At 37.2% G+C, this 16,586-nt stretch overlaps 1 protein-coding gene across 4 annotated transcripts in view; it reads left to right on the top strand.

Annotated features, from left to right (window-relative positions):
• Window positions 1-16,586, top strand: part of LOC106870606 (short-chain dehydrogenase/reductase 3) — a 93,035-nt gene that overhangs the window by 57,134 nt on the left and 19,315 nt on the right. For all 4 annotated transcript variants that reach the window (XR_016244820.1, XR_016244821.1, XM_089365490.1 and 1 more), the window contains exon 4: window positions 7,148-7,392. Coding sequence is in view for 2 of the 4 variants with exons in the window: in XM_089365490.1 (XP_089221616.1) it covers window positions 7,148-7,392 (245 nt within the window). In the remaining 2 variants the exon portion in view is untranslated. The remainder of the gene's footprint in view (window positions 1-7,147; window positions 7,393-16,586) is intronic.

Raw genomic sequence — 16,586 nt, 5'->3', positions numbered from 1 at the left:
TCATAGTAGGTGCCTTAGGTATAATAAAAATATATTCAGACAAATACATAACAAAAACACCAGGACTTACAAATATACATAACATACAGAAAATTGCACTACTGGGTACTGCACACATTCTACGCAAAACACTTTCAATACAGTAAACATAAGAGCACCACAGCAAACCACAGCACATACCCAAGGCACACAGAGCTGCGCTTGGTAGTGAAGTGAAAGTACGTTATAAAGATAAAACTACTGAACAATAATAATAATAATAATAATAATAATAATAATAATAACATGCTGTTTATCTTGATATAAGATCACCATGTTATGCCCATGTGGTTGTGATGCATGTGCCTGATGTACCTTCATTAGATGGGGTAGTCATGATGGTTATATTGGACTTTGTATATTTGTACCCCAGTGTCACATTGATGGCATGCACTGCTCTGTCGCTCAATAATAAGACAGGATGGTCACAACTGGAATGTCTTTCATTTACATATTTGGCCAATCAGAGTTAACCTAATGCTAAGCAACAATATTTGTGGCTGATGTTAAATATGAAAAGTCAAATAGAACGAAATAAATAAATAAAAAATACAAAGATAACAAAACTGACCTTTAAATGTTCTAAGTGTTTTCGCCTGAGTAGTAAACAAACAATTTCTCAGTTTTCTTAAGATTTAAATAAAACTTTTTATAATCCAATACGTATAAATCCGCTTAAGATGACATCCAGACATGTTTCCAGGAAAAATCTTGCTTGTGATGCAGTTCATATCTAAATAATAGTGTGTAGCTTAAACTAATATTTTCAGAAACCACGTCAACAAATTCATTAGACTGTACAGAAGGTTGATTTAATCAGAATGAAGGAACCAAATTTAATTTTACATCAAGCAATAAAAAGTATATAAAATACAGCAATAAATACAGGAGCCTGACTGGCCACAAATCAGTTTTTTTTTTGTTTTTTGTGCTGGCTGCTGTTGAGAGCTTGGGTGTTCTCGGGGCTCCTGAACTGCCAGTTTCCTCCACAAAATCAGGATAACTATAGCCTGTCTGAGGAATGAGCCCCGCAAGGCTTTCACAGAGAGCGTTGCTGGCCATTCTCCATGGCAACGCTTTTGCAATCATGTCCACAGAGCGCAGCTGAATACACCATTTTTACTCCTTCCCACCCCATATTCTACTGTTCAATTCCCCCCACCCCACCCTGCTTTTTTTAAAATCTTTTTCTTTGTTTCTTTTGTGTGCTAATTATAGTTTTTACTTTTTCTCGATAATTTAATCTGTTACATCTTTAATGTTTTCTTCATTCTTTTCTTCCTGTAAAAATATGTCGTTAATAAAATGTAATTAAAAAGAAAGCGAAGTTATTACACAAGCCATCAGCATACAACAGGGAAGTCTCATCATGGTCACAGTTCACTAGTTTACAATCTAATAATTATTTCGTAGACATGACTGTGTCGTAAGAATCTTGCTTCCCAACCATGTCAACTTGGGCGAGTAGCTTCCACTATAGCACCAAGCTAATCAAAGCCTTGTGAGTAGATTTATTAGACAGAAACTGAAAGAAGCCCGTAATATGTATATGTATATATATATATATATATATATATATATATATATATATATATATATATATATATATATATATATATATATGTATATGTGTGTGTATATATATATATATGTATGTATATATATATATATATATATATATATATATATAAATATATATATATTTATTCTTTTACATGTTTCAGTCATTTGACTGTGGCCATGCTGGAGCACCACCTTAAAAGGTTTTAGTCAGAGAAATCAATCCCAGGACTTATTCTTTTTAAGCCTAGTTCTTGTTCTATTGGTCTCTTTTGCCAAACTACTAAGTTACAGGGACATAAACACACCAACATCAGTTGTGAAGCGATGGTGGCAGGGTCAAACACAGACACAAACATAGACACATAAATATATATATACATCATCATCATTATCATCATCCTCGTTTAACATCTGCTTTCCATGCTGGCATGGGTTGGACATTTTGAATGAGGACTGGTGAGCAAGAGGCTGCACCAAGCTCAATCTGATCTGGCAAAGTTTCTACAGTTGGATGCCCTTCCTAACACCAACCACTCCAAGAGTGTAGTGGGAGCTTCTACGTGACACCAACATGAGGACCAGTTGAGTGGTTCTGGCAATGACCACACTCAAAAGGTGTTTTTTATGTGCTACCTGCACGGGAGCCAATCTGGCAGCACTGGCAACAATCACACTCAGATGTGCTTTTAACATTCCACTGGCATGTGTGCCAATCAGGCAGCACTGTCATCGGCCACGTCAGTGATTTTAATTTTGATTTCACTTGCCTCATTAGGTTTTTGCAAGCAAAGTTTATTGTCCAATGAATGAGGTGTATTCATAAGTGGGCTGGTTACATGCACTGGCATAGGCCACGGGTTATGGTCTCACTTGGCTTGTTGGGTCTTCTCAAGCACAGCATATTTCCAAAGGTCTCGGTCACTAGTCATTGCCTTGGTGAGGCCTAATGTTCGAAGGTCACGCTTCACCCCCTCATCCCAGGTTTTCCTGGGTCTACCTCTTCCACAGGTTCCCTCAACTGCTAGGGTGTGACACTTTTTTACACAGCCATCCTCATCCATTCACACCACATGACCATACCTGCGCAGTCGTCTCACCACACCACATCTGACACTTCTTAAATCCAACTTTTCTCTCAGGGCACTTACACTCTGTCATGTATGCACACTGACATTACACATCTATCGGAGTATACTGGCTTCATTCCTTTCAAGCTTACACATGTCTTCAACAGTCACAGCCCATGTTTCACTGACATGTAGCATGGCTGTTCGTACACATGCATCATACAGTCTGCCTTTTACTCTGAGAGAGAGACCCTTTCTCACCAGCAGAGGTAGGAGCTCTCTAAAATTTGCCCAGGCTATTCTTATTCTAGCAGCTACACTTTCAGAGCATCCGCCCCTGCTACTGACTTGGTCACCTAGGTAACAGAAGCTATCAACTACTTCTAGTTTTTCTCCCTGGAATGTGACAGAAGCTGTTCTCTGCACATTTTCAGTGTTTATTGCTCCTGAGCATCTGCCACATACAAAAACTATCTTCCCAATTAGCCTCCCTTTGATATTGCTGCACCTCTTATGTGTCCATAGCTTACACTGGGTACATCTTATGAAGTTTCTACCTACACCTTTTCTACAGATCGAGCGGGGCCATCTACCTGAAGAGATTTGTGATTTGTTTGCCTTCCTACTTACTAAGACTTTGGTTTTAGCTAGGTTGACTCGAAGGCCCTTTGATTCTAGACCTTGTTTCCATACCTGAAACTTCTCCTCTAGTTCTGATAGTGACTCAGCAATTAGCACAAGGTCATCAGCATAGAGGAGCTCCCAGGGGCATCCTGTCTTGAATTCCTCTGTTATTGCCTGGAAGACTATGATGAATAAGAGGGGGCTGAGGACTGATCTTTGGTGGATCCCTACCCATACTCAGAATTCTTCACTGTACTCATTGTCAACCCTCACCTTACTGACAGCATCCCTGTATATGGTTCGCACAGCTCTCACTAACCATTCATCTATCCCTAGTTTCCTCATTGACCACCAGATGAGGGATCGAGGGACTCTGTCAAAGGCTTTCTCCATGTCCACGAAAGCCAGGTACAGAGGTTTATCTTTGGCTAGGTATTTCTCCTGCAGCAGTCTTACCAGAAATATAGCATCAGTGGTGCTTTTCCCAGGCACAAACCCAAACTGCATCTCATCTAGACTGACTCTCTTCCTAATTTGTTGGGCTATGACCCTCTCCGTGACCTTAACAAGATTGTCCAGGTATCAGTGCATTACAGCTGTTTCAAACAGCTCCATTTAATCAATCAGTGCAAACATTACATCAATTTGAAATAAACCGCTCTCCTCAGACGAGTACGACCATATAAATTTCCAATATATAGGATACTCCATTATAATTTTTTTAGCAAATTATTCATCAGTACGAGAGACTAAAATAATTACATTGCTTCTTTTTGCTATAATTGCAGCAGAATGAATTTAGAGAAAAAATACCTAAAGCCTACTGTAAGTTAGAGCGGTAGAAGAAAATAATGGGGGTCAAGAAAGAGGAATGGTGATATAGCTACATTTAAAATTGTAAATATTTAATCGATACAGTTACTTCACCCCTTTTATGTTTGTCTGTCCTTGTTCATCCCCTCTTTGTAATGCCTTTATGGCAAATATTTATGAAATAAAGTAGTCTACATCCCCTTGAAATTAAAAACATTGGGAATTGACAGTTAATTTCTTGCTGTTAGTGATAAATTAATTAATGTCAGATTCTCTTCCCTACCCCTATTTTACTGTGACCATAAAACTAGCCATGTCTACATAAAAGAATATGTCTCAGAAATTACTAGGAAGATAATGATATATAGAGAGGAGGTGATAACCAGAAAGAGAAAGGGCAGGGTTAACTTGACATATGATTATCAACTAAAAGGGGCCTAAAATGGAAAAAAAAAGGGGTCACAATGAGATCTAAGTCTGGGAATTAGAAATACAGGGAGAAAAAATGTGCTTCCAAACTTAGCAAAATTTTGAAATATTAAAATTTAGAAAAAGATTTAAGGATCAAGTAAGAGAAAAGGGATAGATAAAAGCCATAAAAGTGGGGGACTTTTAAATAAAATAGAAACCTCATAATGTTTCTTCCTAGCATACTGTTAAGGTGGTCATGATAAAACTATTCAACAATGAGCCCATAATTAAATTCAGATATCATCCGAGTAGGGGTATACATTTTCTATTGAATCAAAACCAAAGATCAAGGGCTAAAAAATAAAATAAACATTTCTATGACAGGTAAACTTATTTAAAAACCATGGAAAAATATATTTATTTAAAAATTACCAACATTATAAAAAAAATCTGAAAGGGAATAAGAAGGTATGAAAATATACATAAATATATATATATATAAATATATAAAAATATATATATATATATATATATATATATATATATACATACATACATACATATATATATATATATATATATACACACACACATAAAAATATCATATATATATATATATATATATAAATGAAATATATAGTGCAATTATAAAATATAAATACCATATTGTATTATATCATAACATGATTACTATAGAGAGAAGTTACAAACCCCTTCACAATCTATAGAAATTACACCAGTATATATGAGGGTATATAGATATCCAAAATACAATAGTATAATATAAGATAAAAGAATAGATAAAATAAAATAAAAATGAATAAAAGGGAAAAAAATATTTGTATAAAATTTCAATAAAGGATTTATAGAATATAAAAATAGAAATAATGATAAGAATTTTACGTTTTGAATGCCATAAAATATATACTGAATATAAAAAGAGAAAAAAGAGAAAAAAAAATAAGGATAAGTGATGGTTGTTGTTGTTGGCACTCCGTCGCTTACGACGTCAAGGGTTCCAGTTGATCCGATCAACGGAACAGCCTGCTCGTGAAATTAACGTGCAAGTGGCTGAGCACTCCACAGATATTCAGCGTGAGACAGTGTGACAAGGCTGACCCTTTGAATTACAGGCACAACAGAAACAGGAAGTAAGAGTGAGAGAAAGTTGTGGTGAAAGAGTACAGCAGGGTTCGCCACCATCCCCTGCCGGAGCCGCGTGGAACTTTAGGTGTTTTCGCTCAATAAACACTCACAACGCCCGGGCTGGGAATCGAAACTGCGATCCTACGACCGTGAGTCCGCTGCCCTAACCATTGGGCCATTGCGCCTCCACTTATAAGTCATGGTATTCATAACAAAAGCTAATTAAAAAAAAGTAAAATAAGATAAAAATACCATTGGAAATGGTTTTATAAAATATTTGCAAGATATATTATTATAGGCACAGATGTGTGTAGAATCATACCAGTTCTTAGGGGATATATAATATACTTAAGGGAATCATGGGTTCTGGTAATCAATTATAAATATACCTATTATGATTGATTGGGAAGAAAGTCATAGAACCAAAGGGGAAATAGTGTAATCTAAGTATAGGAAGAATGCAGATGAAACAGGTAGGGGTTATAAAAGGGCAATATTACGTATAATTCCATCCAATAGAGGGTATGTTATGAAAGACATGACACCCCCAGATAATTTCTGCCACTAAATCATAGTATGATATGTATAATATTATTTGTTTCTAAAATATTTGAAGGTAACTTCGAGCCATGAAGACAATATTAGACTGACCTGGTGCCTCAACTTAAGTACCTAATTCAAGTGAATCTTAATTATTTATGTATAACTTAGATGACTTAGATATGTTTCGACCGAAGATTGGTCCAGGCCATGTCTGACTTAATAGCACCGCTTGATAGGATTATCTAAATCCTTTTTAAGTCAAGTTTTGTGATATCATGGTCCATTCAAGTAGTGAGTTCTTGTTGAGAGTTGTATCCGGGTATAGGTGGCTTATCCGGTATTCCTTGAAGAAATCTGTCTAGACTCCATTTAGAGGTGATGGGCTCCTTTTCCTCTTTGATCAGTTTTGGAGCAATGTTAAACAGGGCAGGGCCTGTTGAGGAAAAGAAATTATGCCGCAGTGTACCTATATGTTGTGATCCTGAATTGGGCAGGGGACGTATGGCCCGTGGTCCCAGCCTTGGATGAACCTTGAAGCCAATGTTCAGATCGTTTGGGCAATGCTAGTGGGATATTCTCCACATCATGCAAATGATGTACCACCTGTGGTGGCACTGGAAAGAGTAGAGTTTCAAGGCTTTAAAGCAGTCCCAGTAATCGAGATCAGTCATGCCCTTAATTTGTTTAGTGAATGCCCTCTGGGGTGATTCAATTTGTGAGATGTTTTTTTTTGTATGTGGAGACCACAGGGGACAGTAGTATTCGAGGTGTGGCCATGATATATATATATATCATGGCCAGCTCCATGTCACACTGTCCAACCCATGCCAGCATGGAAAGTGGACATTAAGCGATGATGATGATGATGACGATGAAGGAGGAGGGGGTTGTTCTTTTGTTTTGTTTTTATTCTTAAGTTTTTTTTATTTTCTGATTTATAGACCGTGAGAATGTTTTTACCTGAGATGCAGCAGTTAGAACATGGCCACATTGTGACGATTGGATCTTGTCTTGGAATCTCAGGAATGGATGGTGTTTCATCCTATTGCAGTTCCAAGTTTGGTGTGACTGCCTTTGCTGATTCTCTGGCAGCCATGTTAGACAGTGCTACCTACAAAGGTGTTCAATCCACTGTCGTTTATCCCTTCCAGATTTCTAACAGTATGTTTGCTGGCTGTGAAATTAGGTTTGTCTTTTTTATATTACGTTTTAATTTCATTTTCTTCATTTCTTTCCTTCTTGGTATGTGTGTATGTGTATGTGCATGTGTGTGTGTGTATTGTGTGTGTGTTTGTGTGTGCATCTAATTGTGCATATATATATATATATATTTATATATATATATTTATATATATATATGGAAAGATGATTTATATGTGTGTGTGTGTATATATTTGAGAGTGTGTGTATGTATGTGTGTGTATGTGAGAATGCATATGTGGGAAGGTGATGTATATATGTGTTTGTGAGTGTGTGTATGTGTGTGTGGTATGTATATATATATATATATATATATACCACACACACATACACACACAGTGTAGGCTCGAAACGTTAAAGACTTTCTCTATTCCCGAGCGTTAAACTAATACATCCATTTGTTGTTTACACCACCTGTCTTCGTCTGTTGTTTTTTTTCGTAAATTCTCCCATATATATATATATACATGTATATGTATCTGAGTGTGTGTATATATGTATGTTTGCATGTGGTGAGCAGATGTGTGTGTGTATGTGTGATTGTGCATGTATATATGCGAAGATGATTTATGTATGTGCATGTTGTGTGTATATACTTGAGTGTGTTTATGCAAGTGTGTAGTATGTATGTATATATATATATATGTGTGTGTGTGTGTGTGTGTGTGTGTGTGTATGTATGTATGTATGTATGTATGTATCTGAGTGTGGGTATCTATGTGTCTGTGTGTGCATATGCATGTAGGTATGTTGTTATGTATGTGTCCATGTATATGTATCTGTACGTATGTATGTATGTATGTATGGATGGATGGATGGACGGAGGGACGGAGGGACGGAGGGACGGAGGGACGGATGGGTGAATGGATGTAAGGTATGTATATATGTATGTAAGTTTACATAGTTTTTTCTTTCGAATTGCTCATCAGCAAAAAAAGAGCTAGTTTCTAACCTAAAAACCAGGCTCTACCATTGAAATTTAGACAGCTTCAGCATAATAGCCTAGTGTGTGCATGCATGCATGTATGTGTGTGTGTGTGTGTGTATGTGTTTGTGTGCAGGAGTGTATGTTTTTGGACATATATACATACAAAGTTGTTTATTATATTCATTGGACATAGTTATCAACATCAAAATTATTTGAAACCATACAATTTATCTGAAATAAATTAAGAATTGTCTGCTTCTTAATATCAAAGATTCAGGTGTTATTATCCAAATTTCTGTGTTAAACAATTTTTGGACATCATTCATATTATTAACATATTGCAGTCTGCATTATTTTTGAAATTCAAATGTCAGCTTCAAGTCTCCAAAGTTTTTGATATTTGACAGAATAACATATAATAAAATCAAAAATAGATAAATTAAATTGTTTTTTGATAATATGAATTTTTGTCCAGTGAAAAAAAGCAGCCAAGATGATATTTTCTTTAACATTGCTAAAAATGTACGATAAGTACTTCACATCATTTTCTTGACTTTACATCGTTATTTACTTACCTTTTTTTTTTCTTCATGAAATTAATGGGAAAAAATAAACCTCAACTTCAGTCGGTTTATTCCATTTTACGTCAGTTTCAGCAAAACATATTTAAAAGAATAGAAATTAAATTTAAAAAAACAAAAAAAAAAACACATGAAAACTAAGTCTGAAATTTTAAAAAAATCGAATAAAATACTTGTGAAAATATGTATAAATTAGTTTATTAAAAGAAATAAAAGTCAATATATTGTAAAAGAAATTTACATAGTTTCAATGTTTACACTTATTCACATAGTGTTTGAGATCTTTAATTCCAGCGTTCCAACATACGGTTGCGCTCTAGTTCATACCAGGAAATTCAAATGTGTTTACTTTGTTTACATTGTTTTGCTTTTCATACACCATACTTCCTGCGTTTAAAGTATAGCATTTCATAACACTAGAAGTGTCTTTCTTTTAATGAATTTTATTGAATTTTTTTATTGCTCTTTTCAATTTTTTTTTTTTGCGTGTGTGTATTACATAATTTTTTTTTAGTTAAGCTGCAATGTCTTGGAATCAATTATCAATGTAAGTTGAAGTATGTCTGTATAAAATGTGTGTGTGTGTGTGTATAGAGTTTTTGAAGTGGTGTACAGATATTGTATATTGTGAAATAGGAAGCAGTCAGAATTTTGGATAATTCTTTATTAGTGCTTTCGTTTGTTTTTTGAACTCGTCAAGACAAAATCAAAATAAAAAAGGTTAAAACAGAATGTTTCATTGTTCTGTTTAGAAGAAGAGAATATTGTTTTTTTTTTTATTTTATTTAGTTTTTTTTTTTGGAAAAAGGGGAAGAGAGAGAAAGAAAAGCAACTGGGGTGGGGGATAGAGAGTGAGAGAGGTTTCAGAACAATCAAGAAAGGGGAGAAAAAATAATAATAAAGGAGGCGAAAAGATAGATAGACAGACAGAGGCTTCTTTTCAATTTGATGTCAAATTCATTGAAATTTCATTACAAAGCATTTTTCTTTTTCCTTTCTTCGTTTTTTTCTTTCCATTGTATACCTATCAACATATTTGTAAATAAAGACATTTTCTCACAAGGACTGGTGACCTTTCAAAGATGTCAATATTAGAAAGTACGATGGAAGAAATAAGAAAAGTGGGGAGGGTGCGGTCATCACTGTAAAATTAAAAAGAGTTTTAAGTTCAAAGTCCTATGAGAAAATATATTCCTTTATGTTTGTATAGTCAAATCCCATATTCTGTGTAATTCCATGTTTTGCATGAACAAACATTAAATATTAGTACAATATTCATAAATTAAGAAACATTCAGAATATAAAAACATGCCAGTGCCGCTGGACTGGCTCCTGTGCAGGTGGCACGTAAAATACACCATTTTGAGTGTGGCCATTGCCAGTACCACCTGACTGGCCCTCGTGCCGGTGGCACGTAAAAGCACCCACTACACTCTCGGAGTGGTTGGCGTTAGGAAGGGCATCCAGCTGTAGAAACTCTGCCAAATCAGATTGGAGCCTGGTGTAGCCATCTGGTTCACCAGTCCTCAGTCAAATCGTCCAACCCATGCTAGCATGGAAAGCAGACGTTAAACGATGATGATGATGATGGTGATGATGATGATGATGGTGATGATGATGATGATGATGAATTTGATACTATTTATGATTCAATTGACTCTCAATGTACATTTAATCAAACATCACACTTGGGTCTTTGTATGTATATTGTATATTTAGCTGGAAGCCACTTTGTAGGATATAAATTATATAATAAAGCAGAGACTGCTTAAGTATATTTTTTTGAGTATGTTTCATCCTCTTGTAGGATTTATTTTAATTTTTATATTCTGCTTAGATAAGATAATTCAAAAGAGATCTTTTTCACAAATTACTTTGCCAAATAGCTACATTAGATATCTTTCCTAATCAGTGGTAAAAAGCTTCTAGTATTCTTTTTTCTTACATATACCTGAGAAATTGAATAATAAGAAATACCAAATTATTTTTTTATATTCCAACTTTAAATTCCTATTTTATGAATATTTAATGTTTGTTCATGCAAAACATAGAATTACACAGAATATGGGACTTGGCCATGCAGTGTAAAGGAATGTACATTCTCGTAGGACTTTAAACTTTGCACTCTTTTTATTTTTCAGTGATGACTGCACCCTCCCCACTTTTCTTATTTCTCTCATCCTACTTCTTAAAACTGACATCTTTGAAAAGTCACCAGTCCTTGTAAGAAAATGTGTTTATTTACAAATAAGTTGATAGGTGTACAATGGAAAGAAAAAAGGAAGAAAGGAGAAATAAAAAAAAAAGAAAAATGCTTTGTAATGAAATTTCAATGAATTGACCACATCCGATTGAAAAGAAACCTCCCACACACTGTCCCTCTCTCTCTCTCTCTCTCTCTCTCTCTCTCTCTCTCTCTCTCTCTCTCTCTCTCTCTCTCACTCACTCACTCACTCACACTATCTCTCTATTTATCTATCCTTTCCCCATCCTTTATTATTTTTCCTCCTCTTTCTTGATTGTCCTGAAATCTCCCTTTCTCTATCTATTCCCCACCTTTGCTTTTCTTTCTCTCTCTCTCTCTCTCTCTCTCTCTCTCTCTCTCTCTCTCTCTCTCTCCCTTTCCCCCAAAAAAACAAAAACAATATTCCCCTCTTCTAAATAGAACAATGAAACGGTCTGTTTTTACCATTTTGATTTCGAAAAATGACTGAAAGTTTGAAAAATGAATGAAAGCGCTTATAAATAATTTTCCAAAATTCTGACTGCTTCCATTTCCTCAATATATATATATATATATATATATATATATATATATATATATATATATATATATATACATATATATATATGTATGTATGTTTGTGTGTGTGTGTATGTATATATGCATTGCTAATATATATATATTTTTGTTTTTTATAATGTTTCACAGCTGAATGGAAACAGGTAGGGTAATTCACACACAAGCTTTGCAGGTTCGAGTTTCACCTCATGTACTTTTTGTCTTGCTGCTACCATATCCAGCACTACTATCACCCCCACAAATACCACCACTAATACCATTACTACTTTCACTGCTATAATGTGCTACTAATGTTTTGCCTATAGTTGCTATACTGATGGTGGTATCATCATCATTGTTGTCATCATAATTTAACTTCCACTTTTCTGTGTTTGCATGGGTTGGACACGATTTGTTGAGGAAAACTTTCGATAGATAGATGTCCTTCCTATCACCAACCATCATCTTACAGTTCCCACTATTAAAGGGAAGTATTTGGGAAGGGAAAGTGGAGGTGGATGGCTGTATGTCAGGTGTTGAAAGGCTAAAAGTAAGACAGAGGGACAAGCACAGGTGTCTCGCTATTTAAGTGATCCTTGGATGAATGAGATAAGAAGAAGATAGTGATAGGATGCTAAAGCAAACTCTCAAGGAACAAAAAGGTGAGCATAAAAGAAGACATGGACAGTTTCCAATTAAGGTGATATTTCTCCCATGACCAGACATGTTTTTAGGGAAGATTGGAAACAAAGGACCCTGCTTGTGTAAGAGTGACACTTGCTTACGACTTTCATGTAAATTCAAAGCAAGGAGACAGAAACACACACCTACATATCTATATTATATCTTGTGTATATAATTAGATGTACAGCTGCTTTTGTTGAGTTTATAGCTCTCTGTAGATTATCATCACCCAGACTGGTTCTGGTATAGTGGTTTGGTTACAGCTATACTTAGTAGCGTTACTGGCTATGATATACAGAACAAATTCTGATTAAGCATCCAATGATACTTGGAACATCCAGTTCAGAGCTCCAAGCAATCATAACGGTGAGACATACATTGAAGCTAATAATATAAACTTGTGTTTATCGTAATTACTCATATATCATCATCATCATCATCATGATGATGATGATCATCATCATCATCATCAAAAAACGTCCATTGTCCATGCTGGCATGGGTTGGATGGTTTGACCTGGGCCGGCAAGCTAGGAGGCCGCACCAAACTCCAGTCTGATTTGGCATGGTTTTTCTATGGCTGGATGCCCTTCCTAATGCTCGCCACTCTGAGTGTGTAATGGGTGCTCTTGCATGCTATCGGCACAGTTGCCATTTGCATGACTCCAGTATATGCCACAACTGTGATTTTACTTGGCTTGATGGGTCTTCTTCTCAAGAACAACATAATACCAAAGGTCTCAGTCATTTGTCATTGCCTCTGTGAGGCCCAGCACTTGAAAGGAGCTTTTCACATGCCACCAGCATCAGCTACGACTATGGTTTCATTTGGCTTGACAGGTCTTCTCAAGCACAGCATATCATCAAAGATCTTGGTCACCAGTCATTGCCTATATATGCATGTATATATATATATATATGGGAGAATTTACGAAAAAAACAACAGACAAGGACAGGTGGTGTAAACAACAAAAGGATGTATTAGTTTAACGCTCGGGAATAGAGAAAGTCTTTAACGTTTCGAGCTACGCTCTTCAACAGAAAGAAATAAGGAGAAAAAAAATTTTAATGTAGTGGTCAGTGATCTATCATGGCGACTGCCGCACAGAAAGTTCACACAGGAGAGCTAAGAAAAGGGGAGATAACAAAGGGGAAAGAAGCGGTGAACCCAAATACGAGAAGCTGTGCGTGTGTGTGAGAGAATGCTGGTGATCTTAACGTATGTATGTGTGTATGTAGGTGTGAAAAAATGGGGAAGGGAGAAGGGAGTTGGTCAGTGCTAGTGTGTGCCTGGTGGTGTGTTGTGAAGTGATGTGTTGTGTGATATAGTGTAGTGTGGTGTGATGTGAGGGTGTTGGGAGGTGGGGAAGGCGAAGGTGGGGGGGGCGAGAGTGGGGAAAGCATGGGTGGAGTGTGGGTTACGCTGAGGGTGGGGTAGGGGTAGGGGTATGTGGGTAGGCAGAGGTTGGGGTGGGTGTAAGGAATTGGATGGGGTGGGATGAGAAGGTAGAGTAGGAATGTGTTGGGGTGGGATGAGCTTATGAGGAAGGAGATAGAGCAATATAGTATATGGTAAGGGGAGGGCAATAGACAAGAGGGAGCAACACAATGTGGAGTATGAGTATAGGGAAACTTAATATAAACAAGGATCAGAAAACGAATATTGATAAACATTACAATCACCAGCACTATCAGCATGTCTTCTTTTAATGCTTGCCATGTGTTGAGGGGAGAGGGAATTTTTTCTAGCATGGTGATTCATCACAAGTCTTAAGCTTTCTCATTTACTCTGTGATATTTCAATCACTTCAGATCAATCTTCACCACTTTCCATATTTTACTAGGTTTCCCCTCTTCAACTAATCCAATCCACCTCTTATTCTTAACAGCTGACTGCTTCCATGTACCTCATATGGCTCACACCAGTTTAGTTTTCATCATTCAAACACATGATGTCTGGTTCTTCTCAGCTCATTTTTTTCTCCTCCATTTTTCATGCTCATTAACTCACTAACATTGCACATCCAGTGGATTATGGTTAACTCATTTCTTTCCAGCCTTCACATGTCCTCTGCATTCATGGCCCACATCTCACAACAATACAACACCATTTTCTCTTTATACATAGGCACCACACAATCTGCACTTCATTCTGAGAAGGAAACACTTTGTTGGCAACAGTGGTAATTTCTCACTGAACACTTTTCCACTGTTTTTCTCTTAATCTGATTATTATGTCTTCCACTAATGGAGGTGCAATGGCCCAGTGATTAGGGCAGTGGACTTGTGGTCATATGATCGTGGTTTCGATTCCCAGACCAGGCGTTGTGAGTGTTTATTGAGCAAAAACACCTAAAGCTCGACGAGGCTCTGGCAGGGGATGGTGGCGAACCCTGCTGTACTCTTCCACCACAACTTTCTCTCACTCCTTCTTCCTGTTTCTGTTGTGCCTGTAATTCAAAGGGTCAGCCTTGTCACACTGTGTCACGCTGAATATCCCCGAGAACTACGTTAAGGGTACACTTGTCTGTGGAGTGCTCAGCCACTTGCACGTTAATTTCACGAGCAGGCTGTTCTGTTGATCGGGTCAACTGGAACCCTCAACATTGTAAGCGACGAAGTGCCAACAACAACGATAATGTCTTCCACTGCTAATTAGCTCACCTAGGTCGCAGAAGCTATCAACTACTTCCATGGAGCCTCTGAGCATATATACACATGTATGCAACATAATGCAATGAAGTATCTCCTTGATCTGTTGTGGTTAAGCATCCAGTTGCACTTGATAAATTCAGTGCAGAATTCCTAAACAGCCACAATGGTGAAATATACATAAGGACATAAGATATTTTTCATTTTTTTTTTTCATTTTATCTAGTTTCAGCTCATGGGCTGTGGCCATGCTGGGGCACCGCCATTTGGTGTTGCTACACAATTTTACTTCACGAATTTTACTTCAGGAATTGACATTTGGTGCATGAGAGAGTTTGATGCAGCTGCCCTCATCTGCACCTCCAGCCGTGAAGTTAGTTCATCTGGGACACCTGACAGGAAGCGGTCCAGCTTCATCTTGAAGACACCTACATCCACCGCATGCAGGTCTCTCAGGTCCTTTGGGAAGATATTGAAGAGCTGTGAACCTCTGAAGCCCAGGCTATTGCAGTATCTTGTCCTACATCTTGATGGCAAATTTGGAGTCCTTGGCACTATACAATGGCGTCGCAATTTCTCCTACATTTGCTCTTTAAATCATGACTAGTGATGCTATTAAGTTTGGTAGTTATCTAAGTACTATACCAAAAGCAGATTGGATAATTAAAATCTCTATGAAGCTCTAAAATCAGCAGCAGCAGTTGCTCCCTAGTGGTTTCTGCTCCACCTCCCGAACCACTTCCATTCCTGCCCACACAATTTTAACAAATCACCCCCCCCCCCCCTTTTTTTTTCCATGCCTTCAGTAGAGGCACACAACTTAGTGGTTAGGGGTGTCGGACTCATGATCGTAAGATTGTGGTTTTGATTCCTGGACCGGGCGACACATTGTGTCCTTGAGCAAGACACTTCATTTTCACATTGATCTAGTTCACTGAACTGGTAGAAATGAGTAATCCTGCGACAGACCAGTGTCCCATCCAGGTGGGGAATTTAAATGCTATGGAAGCCTGGAAACTGGCCCTTAGGAGTCGGCATGACTCATGAAATTAACTTTACTTTTGTGGTTAGGGTGTTTGGACTCATGATAGTAAGATTATGGTTTCAATTCCTGGACTGAGCAACATGTGTTCTTGAGCAAGACACTTCATTTCACATTGCTCCAGTCCACTTAGCTGGTAAAAAAAGGAATAATCATGTGACAGAGCAGTGTCCCATCCCGTTGGGGAATTTAAATGCTATGGAAACCAGGAAACTGGCTCTTAGGAGTAGGCAAGACTCATGAAGGTAACCTTTACTTTTGTGGTTAGGGTGTTGGACTCATGATCATAAGGTTGTGGTTTCGATTTCTGGACTAGGTGACACATTGTGTCCTTGAGCAAGACACTTCATTTCACATTGCTCCAGTCCACTTAGCTGGTAAAAAAAGGAGTAATCCTGTGACAGACCAGTGTCCTGTCCAGGTGAGGAATATATACGCCATGAAGCTGAGAAACCAGGCCCTTATGAATCAGTGTCTCTAGAAGATAACCTTTACCTTTTCCATGCCTTCAG

Source organism: Octopus bimaculoides, chromosome Z (genome assembly GCF_046866305.1).
Source record: "Octopus bimaculoides isolate indiv1 chromosome Z, ASM4686630v1, whole genome shotgun sequence".
Classification (NCBI taxonomy): Eukaryota; Metazoa; Mollusca; class Cephalopoda; order Octopoda; family Octopodidae; genus Octopus; species Octopus bimaculoides.
This window is presented reverse-complemented; position numbering and strand designations above follow the sequence as displayed.